Source organism: Nomia melanderi, chromosome 4 (genome assembly GCF_051020985.1).
Source record: "Nomia melanderi isolate GNS246 chromosome 4, iyNomMela1, whole genome shotgun sequence".
Taxonomy (NCBI): Eukaryota; Metazoa; Arthropoda; class Insecta; order Hymenoptera; family Halictidae; genus Nomia; species Nomia melanderi.
Window position 1 is genome coordinate 286,907 of NC_135002.1, and position 17,869 is coordinate 304,775.

Consider the following 17,869-nt stretch of genomic DNA (forward strand, 5'->3'; position numbering starts at 1 on the left):
TACTCACCTATTTTTATGAATTAAAATTCACAGATTACAATTGAATAGTTAAAATAATGTTTGTTGATCGCATTTGTAATATTTTTGTTGGATCCAATAATACATGAAAATATTCTTCCACAGTTTTATTCTGTTACTATATTAATTGTGGGATCTATTATTAATAAATTAAGTAAATGTTGTCATTTTAATAAGAAATCCTTCGTAAGTTGTATCATTTAATCATGTACCATGAAATATATTTACAATTTATTTATAATACGGGTTCTAAGAAGTGATAACAGCTTCGTCCCAAGGACCATAAATATTGTCCTTGTATCTCTGACACTGTACATACCAATAAGGACATACAAAATGAACAAAAACTATGGATACAATGAAAACATAGGAGATCGTTTGTGAAATGAATAAAAGAAAATATACAGTACAGAAAGTTGAGATACTCGAAATAAGTATTTTGTTACTTAATTTATATATTAAGAATGGTAACAAAACAAAACATTGCATTGCAACTGTAAGAAGTGAGAAAGCATGCAGTGGAGATGCCAATCTAGAAGCCAACATTAATGAACCAAAAATTGAAGACGTTATTGACAAAGATTCGGACAAAGAAATTTGCAGGGAGCCATATTTACTGAATATTAAATGCGTTAGAAACATCAGTATTGTCATGACATAAATTGTATCGGTACTGATCGTTTCAGTTAAAGTCTTCAAAACTGGTGATAAAATGTAACCGAATGTAAGAAAGATTAACACTGTTCTAAAGTCTTTTGTTAATTTGTTTAAAGTGTTCGGTTCTTTTAGACAGTACATAAGGTAACCTAATACAGATAAAACTACGGTTGATACAAATATAACGTTTGGCGTGGTCCACTCTTTGTTTAGCCAAATAAATATAATAACAAAGAAAACTACGATATTTAATTGAATACATATAGTGGCACCAAAAGTGATCGCTTCAATTATCGTGACATTATTTGGCTTTATGTTTTTCCGTAGCTGTTTCAAAAATGAACTGTCCGTATAATTGTCTGGAAATCCATAATTCTCATACAAATTTTTCTGCCACTGTATTTCTGATGTCATTTTTCAATTTTCCAATCAATTCAATACACGTGTTTTACGCTACACGCTGAAAAAAATTTATAGGTTTTGAACGATCGTAGTATCAAGATCATGCATAGTTAAACAATAGTATTAGGCAAACCTTGCACTTTATTTTTATTATTTAAACAATTGAGAGGCATTTCTCAGAATTTTCATTCGGATTAGACTGTAGGATACATTCTAACAAAATATCTTTCATCTTATCTAATTCAAATTTATAAAATGAATGAGTATCGTATCGTCATGTAAATGACGATTGTTTATTCTCTATTCTTCAAAGTAACAATGCTAGGCAAAATAATTATAAAAAATATTTAAATGAAATAATCATTCCCTTTAAGAAGAAATAATTAATTATTTAATTTTTAGTTTCGATTTTTTTATTGAAAATCTGGTGTGTTAAGTCTGGTTCACATGAATATACATTTCTTATGAATCCATTCAATAAAATTGATTTAAATTAATGAAATTTATCAATAGTTTTTGAAGTGCCAAATAAATTCACTTTCCACTGTAAGTCTACAATTATGTTCTTTATGTGCAATTCATATTTATGCTCACTTTATTTCAGTGTCATTACTGTGGTATGACTATCGTTTGTGTTTGTAAAAATGGCGCTGAAGGATGTTGTTTCTTTATACAAAAATTTAAAGGCAGAATGGACAGCAACACCGTGCAACTTTAAGAAATGCGGCGAATTACTCAATCAATTAAAGGTAGTGTATGAAAATTGCTATTGAATTTTTATAATATCAAAAAGCAATGTCATTGTTGAACATACAAACAGCATAACCTCTTCGGATCGTCAATATGATTTGTCATCGTGATGTGAAGACAAAATTTATCACATAGTATTGGATTAATACTGAATGTTTTTGTTTACGAAATAATTGTTATCTACTAGAAATTTAATGGCATAATTAATTTTTACAGGTTGGCCTTACTCATTTGATGTTTCTTCCAACATCGAACAACACTGCAAGTCAAAATGAATTACTCATAGCTCGTATGTATTGTATTAAATATGTATATATACATATATCCAAATAGCTGGTTTTATGGTTAATACTATATATTAATTTTCCTACAATGACAGGTGATATTTTAGAAATTGGTGCTCAATGGAGCGTAGTTACAGAAGATATACCTTCTTTTGAACGTTACATGGCACAATTGAAATGTTATTATTTTGATTATAAGTCAGATCTTATGGAATCTGCGTATAAATATCATCTCCTTGGGTTGAATCTGCTCTTTCTATTGTCACAAAATCGAGTTGCTGAATTTCACACGGAATTGGAACTACTGCCTTCGGATCAAATACAGTCTAATGTGTACATTAGACATCCTTTAAGTTTGGAACAATATTTAATGGAAGGATCGTATAATAAAATATTCTTAGCAAAAGGCAATGTACCAGCAGTGTCATATAATTTCTTCATAGACATTTTATTAAATACTGTTCGTGATGAGATTGGTGCGTGTATGGAAAGTGCATATGACAAAATTTCAATCCAAGATGCCTCAAGAATGCTCAACCTAAATTCAGAGAAGGATATGAAAGCATTTGCAGCAAAAAAGAATTGGAATATGGCCAAGGATGGTTATTTCTACTTCGCGACTAATAATGAAAAGAAAGCTGAAGAACCAATACCCAGCTCAGATTTGGCTACATTAGCTATAGATTATGCAAGAGAACTCGAAATGATTGTTTAAGAAGGCATGTCTATAACTCTCCTTGTATTTTTCGAATAAATAAAAATTATCGTGTATTTATTGTGAATTAAATTTATCTTTTATACTTTTACTGAATCCGAAAGATAATATTGCTTCCGCTACAGATTTCAAATTTCTACAGACTTACCTAAGCGCACATTTTTCATGTTGCAGTCTTATGTAGTTCAATAGTTGACCGTTCGATTCAAGTAGAGTCTGTTGTCAATGCATCGAAACGTTTTTAACAGTGTCGGTATTACAGAACAGTAGCAGAAAAATACATTGTATGCACAGTCTGTCTGTATTTCAAGTCTATGTATTACGTCTGTGACATTACGTGTAAAAGAACTGAAACATTAAATAAAATATCATTAGAAAAAGTTTTTGTACGCTGCTTTTATGATTTTTTTATACTTTCTTCATCCATACATTGATTCATTAGTATTGTGCGTCATTTTTCATGATATTGAAATGGGATGGTGATCTATCTTAACCTTTAGCATACCCAAAATTCATTATCTATCGAATTAATCATAATTCAATTTTTTTCCGAGATTTTCTTAGCCTAATTTGTTTAGGTTTTGCTTATATATTTTGAAAGTTTCTAAGAGTAGGAAAAAATTGGTGTTAATCACAATGTTGCGGCGTTTCGAGGGTGTACTATTTTCTTCGGATAAACAAATGGTTATATTTGACATTGGAAGCGCGTATACAAAGTAAATCAATCAACGTGTACATTGATACGAGTATTCTAATGTAGAATTAATAATTCAATACTTTGAAATTAGATATGGCTATGCGAATGAAGCTACACCACGAGGAATAATAAGAACAGAGGTGATGTGTTCAGAAACCAAACAACTTAGAAGGATTTACGATTATAAGGACACAGAGGACTTGTATCAGTTACTTGTAGAATTTCTTCATTGCTTATTTTTTAGGTAATTGTCTTATATGCTTACATATCATTTCTATTTTATTGTGTTTACAATGCTTTTCTAATTTCTTATCCTCAATTGTAGATACGTTGTGGTAACTCCAAAAGATGCTAGGATTTTAGTATTGGAATCTTTTCTAACACCGACCCAATTCAGAGAAACACTGGCTAAAGTGTTGTTTAGACATTTTGAGATTGGTTCTTTGATGTTATTGTCTGTTCATTTGGCAACGATTAGTACCTTAGGCACTAATACGGCTTTAGTATTAGATGTTGGATACAAAGAAGCTACATTAATTCCAATTTATGAAGGTATACCAATCTTGAAAGGATGGCAGGCCCTTCCCTTAGGCGGTGAAGCTGTACATGAGTAAATATTTCATATTAAAATAGGATACATTTAATGAGTGATGCGTACACATTTATATGTTACTCGTGTTTTACTTTTATAGGTACTTGATGAAGTCTCTAAAAGAAACAGCTCCAAATGTAAATATAACAGAAAAACTTGTGGAAGACATAAAAGTTAGAACATGCTTTGTTACTACATTAGATAGGTCTGTTAAATTTGGAACTGAAGAAACTCCCACTCCTCCTCCTGCAGTTGTATATCCTGGAGTTAAAAATATTATTATACCTGGTGAAATTAGGGAGAAAGCATATGAAGTATTGTGGGAACGAGACAATGATAATTTGAGCATACCTACAATGATTTTGGATGCTATTCTCAAGGTAAGGTTTATACAGGGAATAAATAAAGATTGTACCAGCTTCACTTTCAATAATTTAATATTACTTTTTGTTATAGTGTCCAATAGAGATCAGAAGACCTTTAGCTGAAAATATAATACTAATTGGAGGCACAACAATGGCTAAAGGATTTATTAGTCGCCTTAAATCAGAATTACTAGCTTTACTGAAAAGCAATCTTTATTCCGATAAGTTAAAAATTCAAGTTTTCAAATTTCATACTGCACCTAGTAAACCTAATTATACAGCATGGTTAGGAGGTGCAATTTTTGGAACTGTAGACCTTCCATTGAGATGTTTAACGAAAGAAAATTATTTAAAGTCCAACAGAGTTCCTGATTGGACTAGTTTAGTGGATAATCAAAAAGAAGATTCTGTGGCTTGTGAAATATAAAGTATCGTTAAGTGTATTTATGTGTACATATTGAAATGTATAAAATTTTATTTATTCTCCTTTGCTTACTTCTGTATTTAATATTTTTATATTTAGAAATATAGTTTTATCTAATGTAAAATATACTCGGACACGTTGCAATTAAAAGAGCGCATTATATTAAAAATTTGGAGTACCTCTTTATTCATAGAAATTGAATTACAGAATTTTCACATTTATATTACAAAGTTCCCAGGGGAGACTTGTATTATAGGGTTGTGAGCAATGTAAGTTTCTCATTGAGTTGAAGTTGGGTTTTTATTATCTGCGAGAGTGCAACAACCATTAGTAGATCCTTTACGTTACTATTAAACATTTCGTCGAATTGATCGCTCGACATTTTGGGCACGGAATGTACCATATCCAGAAGAGCGCGGCCAACCTAAAAATTTTAATTAAATCGTTATTATACGAACATTTTTGTTTGACAAAACATGGAAAAAATGGAAAAAATTAAGTACTTGATTATCTGGTGGTTGCTTGGAATTAAGTACATCGTCAACATATTGAAGTATTTGCTCCAACATAGATGAAAGTTTAGCACTAGCTTCTGCAATTTGAGCAAGATCCATCATTGGTTCTATACCATGACGTGCTTTCATGCCAGCTATTTGTGCATGTGCAGGTAATTGAGTCTTAGAACAAAGCTGTAGTCCAACAATTTCTGGTTCATAGCAAGTAATCTGAATGACAAATAATTATATTTTGTAAGCCCATGAAAGTTACATTTCATATAAAATTGTAGGATTCATTTCAATTATAATAGACAATATACCTGTACTTTCACCGGTGTGAACATGGAACCTTGTTTCCCGTTAGGTACCCCTAATGGCACACATACGTAAGCCTTAATCGCCATTCTAGTTGTATTTATAAGTGTTGTATCGACTGTCAAGTGGACAGGATTGTTGCATTCGCGTACATAATATTCGTGTATAACCGAAGAATGGGTGGTGACCTGTAAGATTTGTTAAGAATTAAAACTGTTCTATACTATTTGGTAACATATGTGAATCATACAAGGTGATTTACCTCGTTCCCGGTTGCCCACCACCCAACAATATTTTCCTGTCCATTGACCCTATGATTTAAATCGTATAAATCAATTCCATAAGTCAAATCGGCTTCCACTTGACTTTCTGACTCTTTATGGGGTACACAGAAGCAATTTGTTACTTCAACCATACCTTTCTCAGCTGTGCCTAAGGAGATCAATTAAATAATATTAAGCAGAGATCATTGAAGACTGTCAAAGTAATTGATGTATTAACTTTACATAGTAGAACCAATATTATGTTTATCATTGAATTATCGTTTAGCGTATTACCTAATAATGTCCCAATAACACGATGGGACTCGGCTTTTCGACGTTCATAAGCGTCAACAACTTGAAAAAGAACCACAGGATGAACCTTCACGGTTAGGTTAAGCGCCATGTTTCACCTTACTTGTGTTCCACTCACGAGGAAAAGGAACTTCCAAACCCACGTTGCTTACTTCTTATTTAGCCGCGTTTACAAATACAAATTATTCACTCGGCAAAAAAAATTAAAAGAAGAGAATAATAAAGTGACATTTTAATAAAAATAATGACGATTATGTGGTGTATCGGTTTAAGAATGAAATTCGACGAAACTATTCTGAATTCTTAAAAATATAAGCGGTACGGTATATCCGTTAAGCCGTACTTTCAACGGCGTGTCGTTGATACATTTTAAAATTTCGAGATTATCAAACAATGTGTGTCTGGTAGGCGTGATTTTCGATACTAACTGCTGTTACTATAGTCGGTTGAATTGATGGCTGTTACAGTGTTTAGTGGTTCTATTTTATAAAGTAAAAGGAATAAAAACTGGATCGCAGTCTCAAATGGTAGCGAACTGAACGATACGGTTAAAATTGACATGAATGGAAGGCGTTACTGTCATGTAATGCGTACATACAATGACGTATAGACGTCAAGCACACGCTAAATACTTATTTTTTTCCTACTATTATCATGGGTTCCAGATTGAGGTAAGTGAATCTTTCGTTAATCATTTTATCCTCTTAAGCTGAACTCGTTTCGCGAATATTCTTACGTTTTTGTTCGTACACATTGCGAAACAAATGACACAAGTGAAAGTACTCTCCTTTGGCATACTATCATGTTTTCTGAATCCCTTTTGCAATCGCTATTTAATGTGTCACAAGCAATACTTTCTTTATTTACTAAACGTTGAAAAACTGTTGGAAAGTAATAAGTAACAAGATAAATTATATTTATTTTATGCATATGTTGCGCATATTGTGTCATTGTTCACAGCATGCGTGTAACACGTTAGGTGAATGGTTTCATTTTGTATGATTGTAGAATAAAGATTAAAGAATCTATTGCACAGATACATTATAATTTATTGTAACTAAAGAGAATATAAATATTATCGTATTTTTTTATTGTTAAATGTGAAATATGGTAATAAATTATTAATTTGGATAAGTTAGAAAACCTCATTTGTTACGTGTAAATATACTTAAGAATGTATGTGTAAGTTTTCTGATATTTTTAGGGACAAAGTGCATCATCTCTTCGAATGTTTTTGTGAGGTAGCAGCACCGCTGGGAGAAAAACCGCCTTGGATACTCCAAAAATATCCTAGTTCTTTCTCGGATGAAGAAATACTTAAGTCAGTCCCTAAATTTGCGTATCCCTGTGAGATAGAGAAGTAAGTTTTCTATGATTAAATATTTCTTGAGATTATATAAATATTTTTTAACTTTCAAGTGGATATTATTATAATTATACATTATTATTTCAGCTTGGTAGTGCAACATTTTTCATTTGTACTCACTAGCATCGATTCGAAATGGACATTTGGATTCTGTCGACACGATCCCAAGACGGACACTGGTTTAGTAATTTTAAGTGCATTACCGTGGCACGAAATATTTTACAAGTTAGTCTCGTTTCACTCGCTAGATATAAGAATAAATTATTTTATACGAAGCAAAGGAAATTTGGGTCTATGTAAAGTGTAAAATATCTTGTGTACATCTAGGCTTTTAAACAAGATCGCAACATTAATTCAGAGTAGCGACAATGGAGAAGATCTTTGGAATTTTCTAGAAAGCGTGTACAACAGTACAGTTCCCATTCCTGGTAGCTCTGTAACTGTACCTGTACCAAATTCAAAAGTGGTATGTAATTCGATAGACTCGTTTCTCATGGAACATTTCAAGTTATACATTCGTTTATTTCCAGAACTTTATTTATCAAAGTCCCAAGCAGTTTCAACTACCGAGTATACCAGAAAATGTGAGCAATCTTAGATCCGTTAGGCTATCGTAAAGAGAAATCTGTATACAAGCGTTTTATTATTTCAGAGAAATTTAACGGAATATTACAGTGCCGTCGATGCTCAAAACATGATGATAGTATTCGCTTCCATGCTGTACGAACGACGAATCATTTTCACTTCGAAACGTCTTTCGAGATTAAGTGCTTGCGTCCAAGCATGTAACGCATTAATTTATCCAATGATTTGGCAACACATATATATTCCAGTGTTGCCGTTATCTTTAATAGATTATTTATTAGCACCGATGCCATTTTTAATTGGTGTACCAATCCCAACGCTCCAGGTACCTGAATGATTCGCACGGAAGATTCATCGATCATCGGAATTTCCATTTAGATATATTATTTTCTGTTCAGAGAGTACGGAAGAGTGACTTGGGAGAAGTAGTTATATTGGATGCCGATAACAATACTATAGAAACCCCGTTCGAAGATTTAGAGTCTTTACCTCAGGACGTAGTTCGTATAAACACTCGATTTTATCTTTGGCGTAACGAATTAACTCTTAAGAATCCAAACACATCTTAAATAATAAAATAAAAAGTTTCTTTGTCCCAGGTAACAAATTTAAAAAAGGCATTGCGTAATAGAGCCGCGCTACTCGGAGACGGTGTGTCCAGGGCATTTTTACGAGCATTGGTGCAATTGACCGCCGGATACAGGGACGCGTTAACTTTAGAGCAAGGACAGTGTATTACTTTTAACCAAAACGCATTTGTAGAAAGTAGACCATCTTCCATGCAACCTTTTTTACGAAAAATGTTGGAATTGCAAATATTTCAACAGGTAGAAGGACAAGTTTCTTGTACAAATTGGTAACGGCGTCAATGTATAATTGCCGGATTCACCTTCGGAATAAATACATATATGTGTATTTCAGTTTATAGAAGAAAGACTGAACATGCTTAATTCAGGGCTTGGCTTCTCGGATGAATTCGAAATGGAAGCTTGTAGCTATTCTGCCAAATCTAGCAGTAAATTTATGCAACAGTATCGAGAATGGACGTATGCCATGCGGAAAGAAAGTTCCGCGTTTTTCCGCAGCGTAAAGGATAAGGTAATTGATTTTCACTGATTTTCTGAAACATGCTCTACGCGGAATGCCAAATGTCAACGTGAATATTTCTCTTTGATTCTAGGCCAATCCTGCAGTAAAGTATGCAGTTAAATCGGTAAGTGTTTACCTATATCATATAATCGGTTACATCATTCATGAAAATGTTTCACTGAAAAACTATGGAGACAAATATTCTAAATATTTCTCCACAGGTTAAAGACAAAGGAAAGGATATGAAGACAGCTTACAAAGGACTAAAATGGAAAGGTAAGAATTCTTTATTTCCGTTGAAAATATCGCAGAGTCTCTAACCTTTGTGATATTCACAGGTCGGTCGAACAGAAGTGAAACAAGTTGGAGATTTCACCAACCGAGATCCGCGCCTAGTTCCCCTACGTCGGATAGAAGGCCTATTGACTTTACATCGCCGCCAAAATCACCGAACGGTTTCACCGCCACCACTAGCTATCGGAAGGACCTTCGATTACGTAACAGTAATTTCGCCGATTCCAGGTACTGCCGCGTTTTCCTATAGAACGGCAAACTACTCCATTAGATTCGACGTCTGATTCGTGTCACTTGACTTTCCATAGAAAACAATATTCGCCGTTGAGCCCCAGTTCGCCGGAAGAATCCGATTCGCCGCCGGAACGAGTGAATATTGACCTCATGCAGGAACTTCGTCATGTAATATTTCCAAATATACCCCCTGTCGATAGAACAGTAAGTATACACCGTCGAGTACCATATCGGATAGTATCGTGCCGAGCTATTTTCGTAAACGTGTCTGTATTTGTAATTGAGATGTACATATTGCTTATCACAATGTGTAACGTTCTAGCGAATAGCTTTAGCAGCATAGTTACGAACATTAGGATAATCGGAACCCAATGCATGCGTTATCTCGAAATATTTCTGTTCCAATATGTTACCCAAACAATTTTCTTTGATTCTTTATTGCCTTGAGAAAGAAGAGAGTAGTAGAAACGAAACGCTGTATGTCCGCGAAGTAATAGAATTATTACTATTACAGTACACACGTTAATAATTATCGTCGGCGTGCTTACGAGCCACGTGTATTCAAGAAATGTAAGAATGTGTGATGCATCAATTTCAGTTGAAGCCAGTACGCAGTTTAGACAGTTTGAGACCTGCATGGAGTGGGCATATGCGGCACGGTCCTCCGCCTAGTACAAATGTTGCAAAACCAATCATCACCTTCTCCACGAAAACTCCGTTTCATCACGCCCCGTATTCCGCCCTAATTAAATCGGCCGATCGGTCGAATACCTTGTTGAACACGAACGATACGTTGATTAGCAATAGCGAACCACCCGGTGTAAGTAGATCGTTACCATCGAACTCGTCGATCGCGAAGTCCGGCAACACCGTCGACGGTAAAACCGAGAAAATCCCTGTCTTGTCTGTTCTGCCAAAGAGCGCGGAGAATGCGCAGAGTCGTTTCGTGCAGGACACTGCGAAACACAATTACGATACGCCTTTGCACCCGGAGAACACGGATGCGAACCGGTATAAGAATAACTTAAGGGGTTGCTCGAAGAACGTTAAACTTTACACCGACGACATTCGCGTGAGTTACCATTCGGGCATAGAGAAACCAAACAGATCCGATTCCCGTTCGAAACCTTCGGAATCCACTTTCTACTTGAAAGACACCGATCCGTTCGACACGAGCAAAGTGTTCACACCTTCCTTCTTGCAACCAACAGCAATTTTCCAAACCGCAAATGCGTCACTGTCTGTTAATTCGAACATTTCATCCTATGCATTCAATAGCACACCCTGCTCTGCACATCCAAAGGTAAACGCCATCAATCGTTATATCTTCCATTTGTGAATCTGTATTAAGGATTCTAATCGGCGAGTAGCGACGCGGATCGGAGGTCGCATTATACGTAGACGTAGTACAGCTTATCGTGAACCGACGCTGGTTGGGATCGCGATTAGAATCCTTAAATTTTGTAACCGCTTCCGAAGAGTCATTAAGTACGCAGTTGTGCTGTCTCGTGGCTGGCATATTTTTCAAATAATAAAATAATAATGAAATTCATAGTCGCGTGGAAAGGACCGTTATCAACGCTCTCTCATTCGATTGCTTTATAGGACTCCTCCGAAGTGCCAGACTTAATTAGATTAGACTCGACGGCGAGCAGCGACGATTTCGATCCGCTGCTGTCCAAGTCTGCGGAATTTCCGAGTTCGAAGCAGATGACGCAGTCGTTGCACGCGCCAGAGATGGGCGAAGGGCTGAGCAACCCGCTGTACCCGTATTTCCAACCGCTGCACAAAACCAGCGACAAACAGCTGAAGTCATCGGACAACATCGGCGACCTGGATCTGTTGCAGGCGTACGGCCTGGACTTTAACAAGTTTAGCTTAAGTAACGGTGATTCGCCTACCAAAAATCCCGCGGTGTGCAACAACGCATCCGAGGGTAGCACTAGCAATATCGATAACGCATTTAGCTTAACGCTGAACGCGGCCGCCATTAAATCGCAAAACAATTGGACGAAATTCGAGTAAGCGAGATAGCAATCAAATTCATACGTTCACATATCACGAATTGTAAATATAACGATAGCGTTGTAGCGTTCACTTTTCTTTCCGTTACGCATCGATTCCCGTGAAAACGTCGAGCATCCTCGAAGGCCTACAGCGAATCAATTATCGCGCGGAAGGAAGTTCTACGGAGAAACGGCCAACGCGGAGTCGAGGAATAAGAAACCGTCGCGTCTGAAGCGTTCAGCGAAACGAAACGATAGCGGTTTTCCTTTGTAGCACAATTCTAATACGAACAACGTTCTCGTGCGCGTTTTTACATAAAAGAAGAAATTCACCGATATCGTAACGTCCATTCGCGTCCGATCCGGCGCGGATCGTAGAGTCATCGCATTTTCAAAGAATACTTTCATCGGCGCTTTCAATCGCGAGTACGAGTATCAGTATTGCGTGGGAATGGGATGATCGTATCGAACAATTGAATGAAATACTACGAATCATTGGAAATATACTATTTAATATTATTTAAATAGATTTCTGAGACATCTAATCTATGTACATTGAAGTCATTAAGTAGTAAAATCGTCAAATGGAAATGTAATAAGATAAACGAGTAATACTGACAACGTAAAACCTACATTATAATTTATATAATCCAATCCATTAGTTTACAACGACATCTTTTCTTCTTCTTTCTTCTTGTAACGTCTCTTCTTCTTCTTCTTCTTCTTCTTCTTCTTCTTCTTCTTCTTCTTCTTCTTCTTCTCTGTCGATCGTTATTCGGAATATCTGATCGTAAACGCAACAATAGGGAAAAATGATATCTGTCGATGTTGAGACAGCTGGTTACGAAAGGTTCGTAAACCTTGGTTTCTATTACACGATCGCTTCTTCTGCATGTGTTACTTTGTCACAGGTAATCGGAAGATAGAATTGTTGAATCGGAACGAATTCAGTAAGATTATTGAAATTATTCATTCGTCCTTGTTAGATTTAAAGTATGTTAATTTTAACGATTGTTGCACATTCATTGATTACGCTTTATAATAAACAGATACAAAAAGAAAACAAACGCTTCTTTGACAATGGTAATCTCGATACGTTTACCTACCTCGTCCTCTCGTTTTCGAACGATTCATTGTTACGTCAGAAGAAGAAAAAAAAAAAAAAAGAAACAAACTTAAAATCATCGGGTGACTTTAAAGACAGATTCACGACTGTAATTTAAGAGTTCGTTTAATCTATAAAATTAGCTATCGAATGACAAAATCGTCAATTATGTTTTCTCCGTGAAATATACAGTAACTAAATAAATAAGAAGAAACTAATAATGTGTTACATCGTTCTCAAAATCGCGATCGCTTCGGTGATTTGCTGCAATTCTCCCTCGCTGTTCAACACCTTTTCTTTATTACTGTTTTGAATGTCCAAAGGCACTCGAACATTGTAATCAGGAACTTTCATAGCTTGCTTCATTTTCTGTATAACATCCGTCAACTGCTCTTCCTTTCTGCAGAGCTTCTCCAACTCTTTCTTTGGATCGATTAAACCCTGTAACATCGAATATTTGGAAAATCAATTGAAAGGGTATTCAAAAGATTTCGAGTGTTCTCACCTTTAATACCAGATGCACTTGAACCTTGTCCGACACTGTGACGATAGCGCATCCTGCTGGGGGTTCATTTGTACGTACTGTCGAGTAAGCAAGCGTCTCTATCAATAACTGATAGTCGAGGAGCTTCTCTTTTAAACTCTGGTCGGCACAGACGAGGAACGCTTCGGTTTTCGTTTTATTTGGTAAATTGTACGCGGCGCGCGTGGATCTGATGCTCTTTATCATTCTGTTCGTAAATTCAACCTCCTTCTCGATTTCCGGATTCCTCCACGGGCACTCGGACTCTTCCGGATACGGGCTGACGCAAATACTGGGATGAAGTTGCGTTTCGCGAGGTAAGCGTTGATACAGTTCCTCCGTGATGAATGGCATGAACGGGGACAGTAATCTTAGAGCTACGTCCAGCGTTCTGAACAAGGTTCCCCTCGCCGCGTGTTTCTTCTGGTCGTCGGTGTTCTGAAACACTGGCTTCAAATACTCTAAGTAAACGTCGCACAAGTCGTACAACCAGAGATTGTAACAGGCGGTCGTAGCCGCTGTGAAGTCGTACTGCGCCATCGCCTCGTCGCAGGTCTTCGCGGCGTAACTCACGCGAGAGAGCATCCACAGGTCAACGTTTGTCTCGGTGCCGAGCAAGCGTTTATCGCTATCGCGACTACCGCGAATCGTGCAAGCGCACCGAGGTAGGATTTCCCGTTGTTCCACGCGGAACGAAGACTGTTCTTGTTCGCTGTACGAGGCGATGTGCCTGTACCAACGATGCAAATGCGGATATCTCGCGACGTCGACGTCCAGTTCGGCGAAAGCCTGGTAAACTTTCGCGTCGATCTGCGACGCCGTGTATCCACCTATATACGGGTAATCGGTTAAATAATTATTCAAAGCGTCTTGCACGCACGTTTCCCTCAAGGTGCATTTGTACCATTCGTTGTCGTCTAACATGTGTCTACTATTTTCTACGTTATTACGATTCGTCGATCGAACGTCGTTGAAGTTAGAGTCGAGATACGCGAGAGAGAATTTCATCGCGTTCCAGATCTTGTTGCAGAAGAATCTGTACCCTTGCACCCGGAGGATGTCCAGATTGATGTCACGGCCCTGGGTCGTGTACGCGCACAAAGCGAACCTCAACGCGTCCGTGCCGCATTCGGGAATGCCCTGCGGGTAATCGCGTTTCTGCCCTTCCATAGCGCGTTTCAATTCTTTCGGGTCCAGATTAGAGTCCATCAGTTGCTTGTGGAGATCCTCCAAGGATATTCCGGTGATCACGTTCATCGGGTCTATCACGTTTCCCAGAGACTTGCTCATTTTCCGTCCGTGCGCGTCTCGCACCATTGCGTGCAGGTATACCTCTTTGAATGGCAACTTTCCTAGCAACTTCTGCCCAAGGAATACCATTCTCGCTACCCAGAAGAATAATATATCGTGCCCCGTTTCCAGCAACGTGCCAGGATAAAAAGCTTCGAGCTCTTCGGTCTGGTCCGGCCATCCGAATATCGAGAATGGAAATAGACCAGAGGAGAACCACGTGTCCAGCACATCGGGATCTTGTTCGACGGTTATATTATCCACGGTTGCGTTCAACCTTTCAGCTGCTTTCTCCTTGGCTTCGCTTTCCGATCGTGCACTCACCCAGAAGTCATTGTTCGACTGAACACCTGTCTCACCATCGAGCACTTTAACCAAGTACGCGGGGATACGATGACCCCACCACAATTGACGCGAGATACACCAATCTCGGATATTTTCCATCCAGTGATACCAGATTTTTTTATACTGATCTGGAATAATTTTTAATTCGCCAGTTTGGACCGCTTCCATTGCTTTCGCTGCCATTTCATTGCATCTTACGTACCACTGAGGTTTCATCAATGGCTCGACAACATCTTTAGATCTACTGCATATTGGCACCACCATAGGGTTGTCTTTAATTTCAACGAATAAGTTTCGAGCTGTCAATTCTTTTATAATTGCCGCTCTAGCGTGAAATCGTTTCATTCCCTGTTCAATTCAATGAAAGTATTACGTACAAAAATGTTCTTCGAACGTTTACGTATTTCAATTGAATATATAACTACCGTGAATTGCCCGTAGTCACCGATAATATTCCCATTGTCGTCGAAAATGGTAATGAACGGTAAGTTATGCCTTTTGCCTAATTCGTAATCGTTCAGATCGTGGGCTGGTGTAATTTTTACAGCGCCTGTAAAATCAACAACAGTTGGGTAAATTTCACTTCAAGATTTTTATTCGATTGTAACACTTGCCTGTCCCAAATTCTCTTTCAACGTATTCATCGGCGACGATAGGTAATTTCCTGTCACAGAACGGATGCTGCACGTATTTTCCAATAAGCTGAGTGTATCTACTATCCTGTGGGTGCACAGCAATGGCGGTATCTCCTAACATGGTTTCAACGCGAGTAGTAGCCACAATTATTCTTTCCTCGGTATCAATTACTTCGTAAGCGAATAATACCAATACACCGAATTCCACTTTTTCTTGATATCCGGGTATTGAAAGTAACGTCCGACCTGACAATTCTACTTTATCGACCTGAATTGAACATACGTTAAATGCTTAACTCACGAAAGTATATCGTCGTTTTAAGGCTTCTTACTTCTATATCGGAGATAGCACTCTTTAAAGAGCAAGACCAGTTAACCAGACGGTTACTTCTGTAAATTACACCTTCGTCGTGTAATCTAATGAACGCTTCTGTAACGGCGCGACACAATTTTGGGTCCATGGTGAAACAAGCGCGATCCCAATCGAACGAACCACCCAATTTCTTTAACTGCAAATATATTCTATTCCCTTTTCTGAAAAACAATAATTACATGTAAACATATTACTCTTTCTTTTTCAATTATATAGACTATTTACACCTACTCTTCCTTCCATTTCCAAACTTTTTCTATAAAGTTTTCTCTTCCTATATCGTGACGCGTCTTTTGCTCTTCCTTCCACAGTTTCTTTTCAACAACCACTTGAGTAGCTATACCTGCATGATCGCAACCTGGATTCCACAATGTTGTACGTCCTTTCATACGATTCCTTGGAAATTATAAAAATCTACTGTATACACCTATTATTTGCACATTGTTCAATGATAATTTAAAGAAGATGATACTGTATCACAGTAAGTACTACTTACCATCTTGTAATAGCATCTTCAACGGCATTTGTTAAAGCATGTCCAAGATGAAGAAAGCCAGTAACATTGGGTGGTGGTATCACCATAATGAACTTGCCTTTAGGATTTGGTTCCAATATGTTTTTCCTCTGTAATTAATAATAAAAATACTCTATACACTATAGCCTATAAAATTCAATTGATCGTACGTTAATAAAAAGACTTTTTAATCGACAAGTAATCTAATTACGTACACTGTATTCCGGTTTAAAAAAACCCTGTTTTTCCCACCACGCGTACCAGGCAGCCTCGACATAACTTGGACTATATGTGTCTGGCATAGCACAGGTAACATCTTTTTTATCTCCTGGAGGTGTATCGATATTGTACACAGCTGATTCCTTTGTATCCTTTTTCTTTTCATTTTTCTGAAAACAATGTTGTATAACTTTTTTACAGCATTATTGTAATGCAAACAATTACATAAAGTTTGTATGTTCGACTTAAAATTAAAAAGTTAATTTAACGTATACGATGAAAGTCTATTTGGCCAGCAAATATGTTCTATCATATGGAACATCTCACAAAATATAAAACAGCTACAAAGTTTCGCGCCATTTAGATTTTTTATTTTCAGAATAATTTTAAACCATGCTAAAATTATTCCATCTTTGAGAATTCGTAATAATAACGACCATATGGATATAACAGTGTGGTAAAGTAACACGGATGTAATCAACAATGAGCCTGGATTCTCACTTCATTCTTTTCTTTCACTTTCGCCGTTTTATCGCTACTCTCTTTCTTCTCCTGCTTCTGCTTGAACTTCTCGAGTTTCGCTAATTTCTTCGCCTCTTTCTGCAATTGTTTCGGAGTCTTCAGGGGAGTCCCGGTTTCTCCGTTCATATCTCCGTCTTTCATATCGACCATTTTATCAGCAGTTGCGGTTTCTTCCCGACAATCTTATTTCGCATGCGAGACGTGGACTGACGACACAATTTGAAAGGTTACAACGCCAACCATGCGCTTTTACCTTTATCGTCAAATTATTGAGTGTTTGCCAATGAATAAGAGGGTCAAAGAGAAGAAACGTGTTTTCCCAATAATTCGCATTTTAGTGTATTTTTTTAATAAACATGAAACACAACGCGAAACGAGACATTTGTCTTGTAAATATTTAAAGAAAATAATAAAATTTTTCTCTTAGAAAAAAATCAGGCGTTCATCAAATCCCCATATAATAATTTTTTTTTTTATT

At 36.9% G+C, this 17,869-nt stretch overlaps 6 protein-coding genes across 7 annotated transcripts; 3 read left to right on the plus strand and 3 right to left on the minus strand.

Annotated features, from left to right (window-relative positions):
• Window positions 1–267: 267 nt before the first annotated feature.
• Window positions 268–1,718, minus strand: PIG-C (phosphatidylinositol glycan anchor biosynthesis class C). The gene is made up of 2 exons (XM_031993491.2): window positions 1,211–1,718; window positions 268–1,135 (listed from the first exon to the last, which is right to left on the minus strand). The coding sequence occupies exon 2, from the start codon at window positions 1,087–1,089 to the stop codon at window positions 268–270; it is 822 nt and encodes a 273-aa protein (XP_031849351.1). The 5' UTR covers window positions 1,090–1,135; window positions 1,211–1,718.
• Window positions 1,515–2,882, plus strand: Rpn12 (regulatory particle non-ATPase 12). Its single transcript, XM_031993493.2, has 4 exons — window positions 1,515–1,623; window positions 1,682–1,826; window positions 2,044–2,116; window positions 2,207–2,882. Exons 2-4 carry the CDS (start codon window positions 1,722–1,724, stop codon window positions 2,824–2,826), a joined length of 798 nt encoding a protein of 265 aa, XP_031849353.1. The 5' UTR covers window positions 1,515–1,623; window positions 1,682–1,721; the 3' UTR covers window positions 2,827–2,882.
• A 140-nt stretch (window positions 2,883–3,022) lies between these two features.
• Window positions 3,023–5,074, plus strand: Arp10 (Actin-related protein 10). Its single transcript, XM_031993489.2, has 5 exons — window positions 3,023–3,542; window positions 3,615–3,767; window positions 3,849–4,133; window positions 4,216–4,495; window positions 4,572–5,074. The coding sequence occupies exons 1-5, from the start codon at window positions 3,463–3,465 to the stop codon at window positions 4,905–4,907; spliced, it is 1,134 nt and encodes a 377-aa protein (XP_031849349.1). The 5' UTR covers window positions 3,023–3,462; the 3' UTR covers window positions 4,908–5,074.
• eIF3f1 (eukaryotic translation initiation factor 3 subunit f1) lies at window positions 5,062–6,559 on the minus strand. Its single transcript, XM_031993490.2, has 5 exons — window positions 6,274–6,559; window positions 5,979–6,148; window positions 5,722–5,904; window positions 5,408–5,629; window positions 5,062–5,328 (listed from the first exon to the last, which is right to left on the minus strand). Exons 1-5 carry the CDS (start codon window positions 6,380–6,382, stop codon window positions 5,155–5,157), a joined length of 858 nt encoding a protein of 285 aa, XP_031849350.1. The 5' UTR covers window positions 6,383–6,559; the 3' UTR covers window positions 5,062–5,154.
• Window positions 6,560–6,653: 94 nt separating this feature from the next.
• LOC116434772 (DENN domain-containing protein 1A) lies at window positions 6,654–13,047 on the plus strand. Of its 2 annotated transcripts, XM_031993487.2 has the most exons (15): window positions 6,654–6,962; window positions 7,496–7,651; window positions 7,745–7,882; window positions 7,985–8,123; window positions 8,188–8,241; window positions 8,310–8,567; window positions 8,641–8,742; window positions 8,842–9,069; window positions 9,164–9,340; window positions 9,423–9,455; window positions 9,553–9,607; window positions 9,670–9,853; window positions 9,934–10,063; window positions 10,458–11,162; window positions 11,465–13,047. In XM_031993487.2, the coding sequence occupies exons 1-15, from the start codon at window positions 6,946–6,948 to the stop codon at window positions 11,882–11,884; spliced, it is 2,796 nt and encodes a 931-aa protein (XP_031849347.1). In that variant the 5' UTR covers window positions 6,654–6,945; the 3' UTR covers window positions 11,885–13,047. The 2 variants fall into 2 exon arrangements, with proteins under 2 accessions (XP_031849347.1, XP_031849348.1); XM_031993488.2 differs by lacking the exon at window positions 10,458–11,162 and having other exon boundaries at window positions 6,656–6,962.
• Window positions 12,358–17,814, minus strand: ValRS (Valyl-tRNA synthetase). Its single transcript, XM_031993408.2, has 9 exons — window positions 17,371–17,814; window positions 16,866–17,039; window positions 16,633–16,760; window positions 16,368–16,532; window positions 16,096–16,297; window positions 15,743–16,031; window positions 15,554–15,678; window positions 13,476–15,476; window positions 12,358–13,411 (listed from the first exon to the last, which is right to left on the minus strand). The coding sequence occupies exons 1-9, from the start codon at window positions 17,539–17,541 to the stop codon at window positions 13,196–13,198; spliced, it is 3,471 nt and encodes a 1,156-aa protein (XP_031849268.2). The 5' UTR covers window positions 17,542–17,814; the 3' UTR covers window positions 12,358–13,195.
• Between the last annotated feature and the right edge of the window lie 55 nt (window positions 17,815–17,869).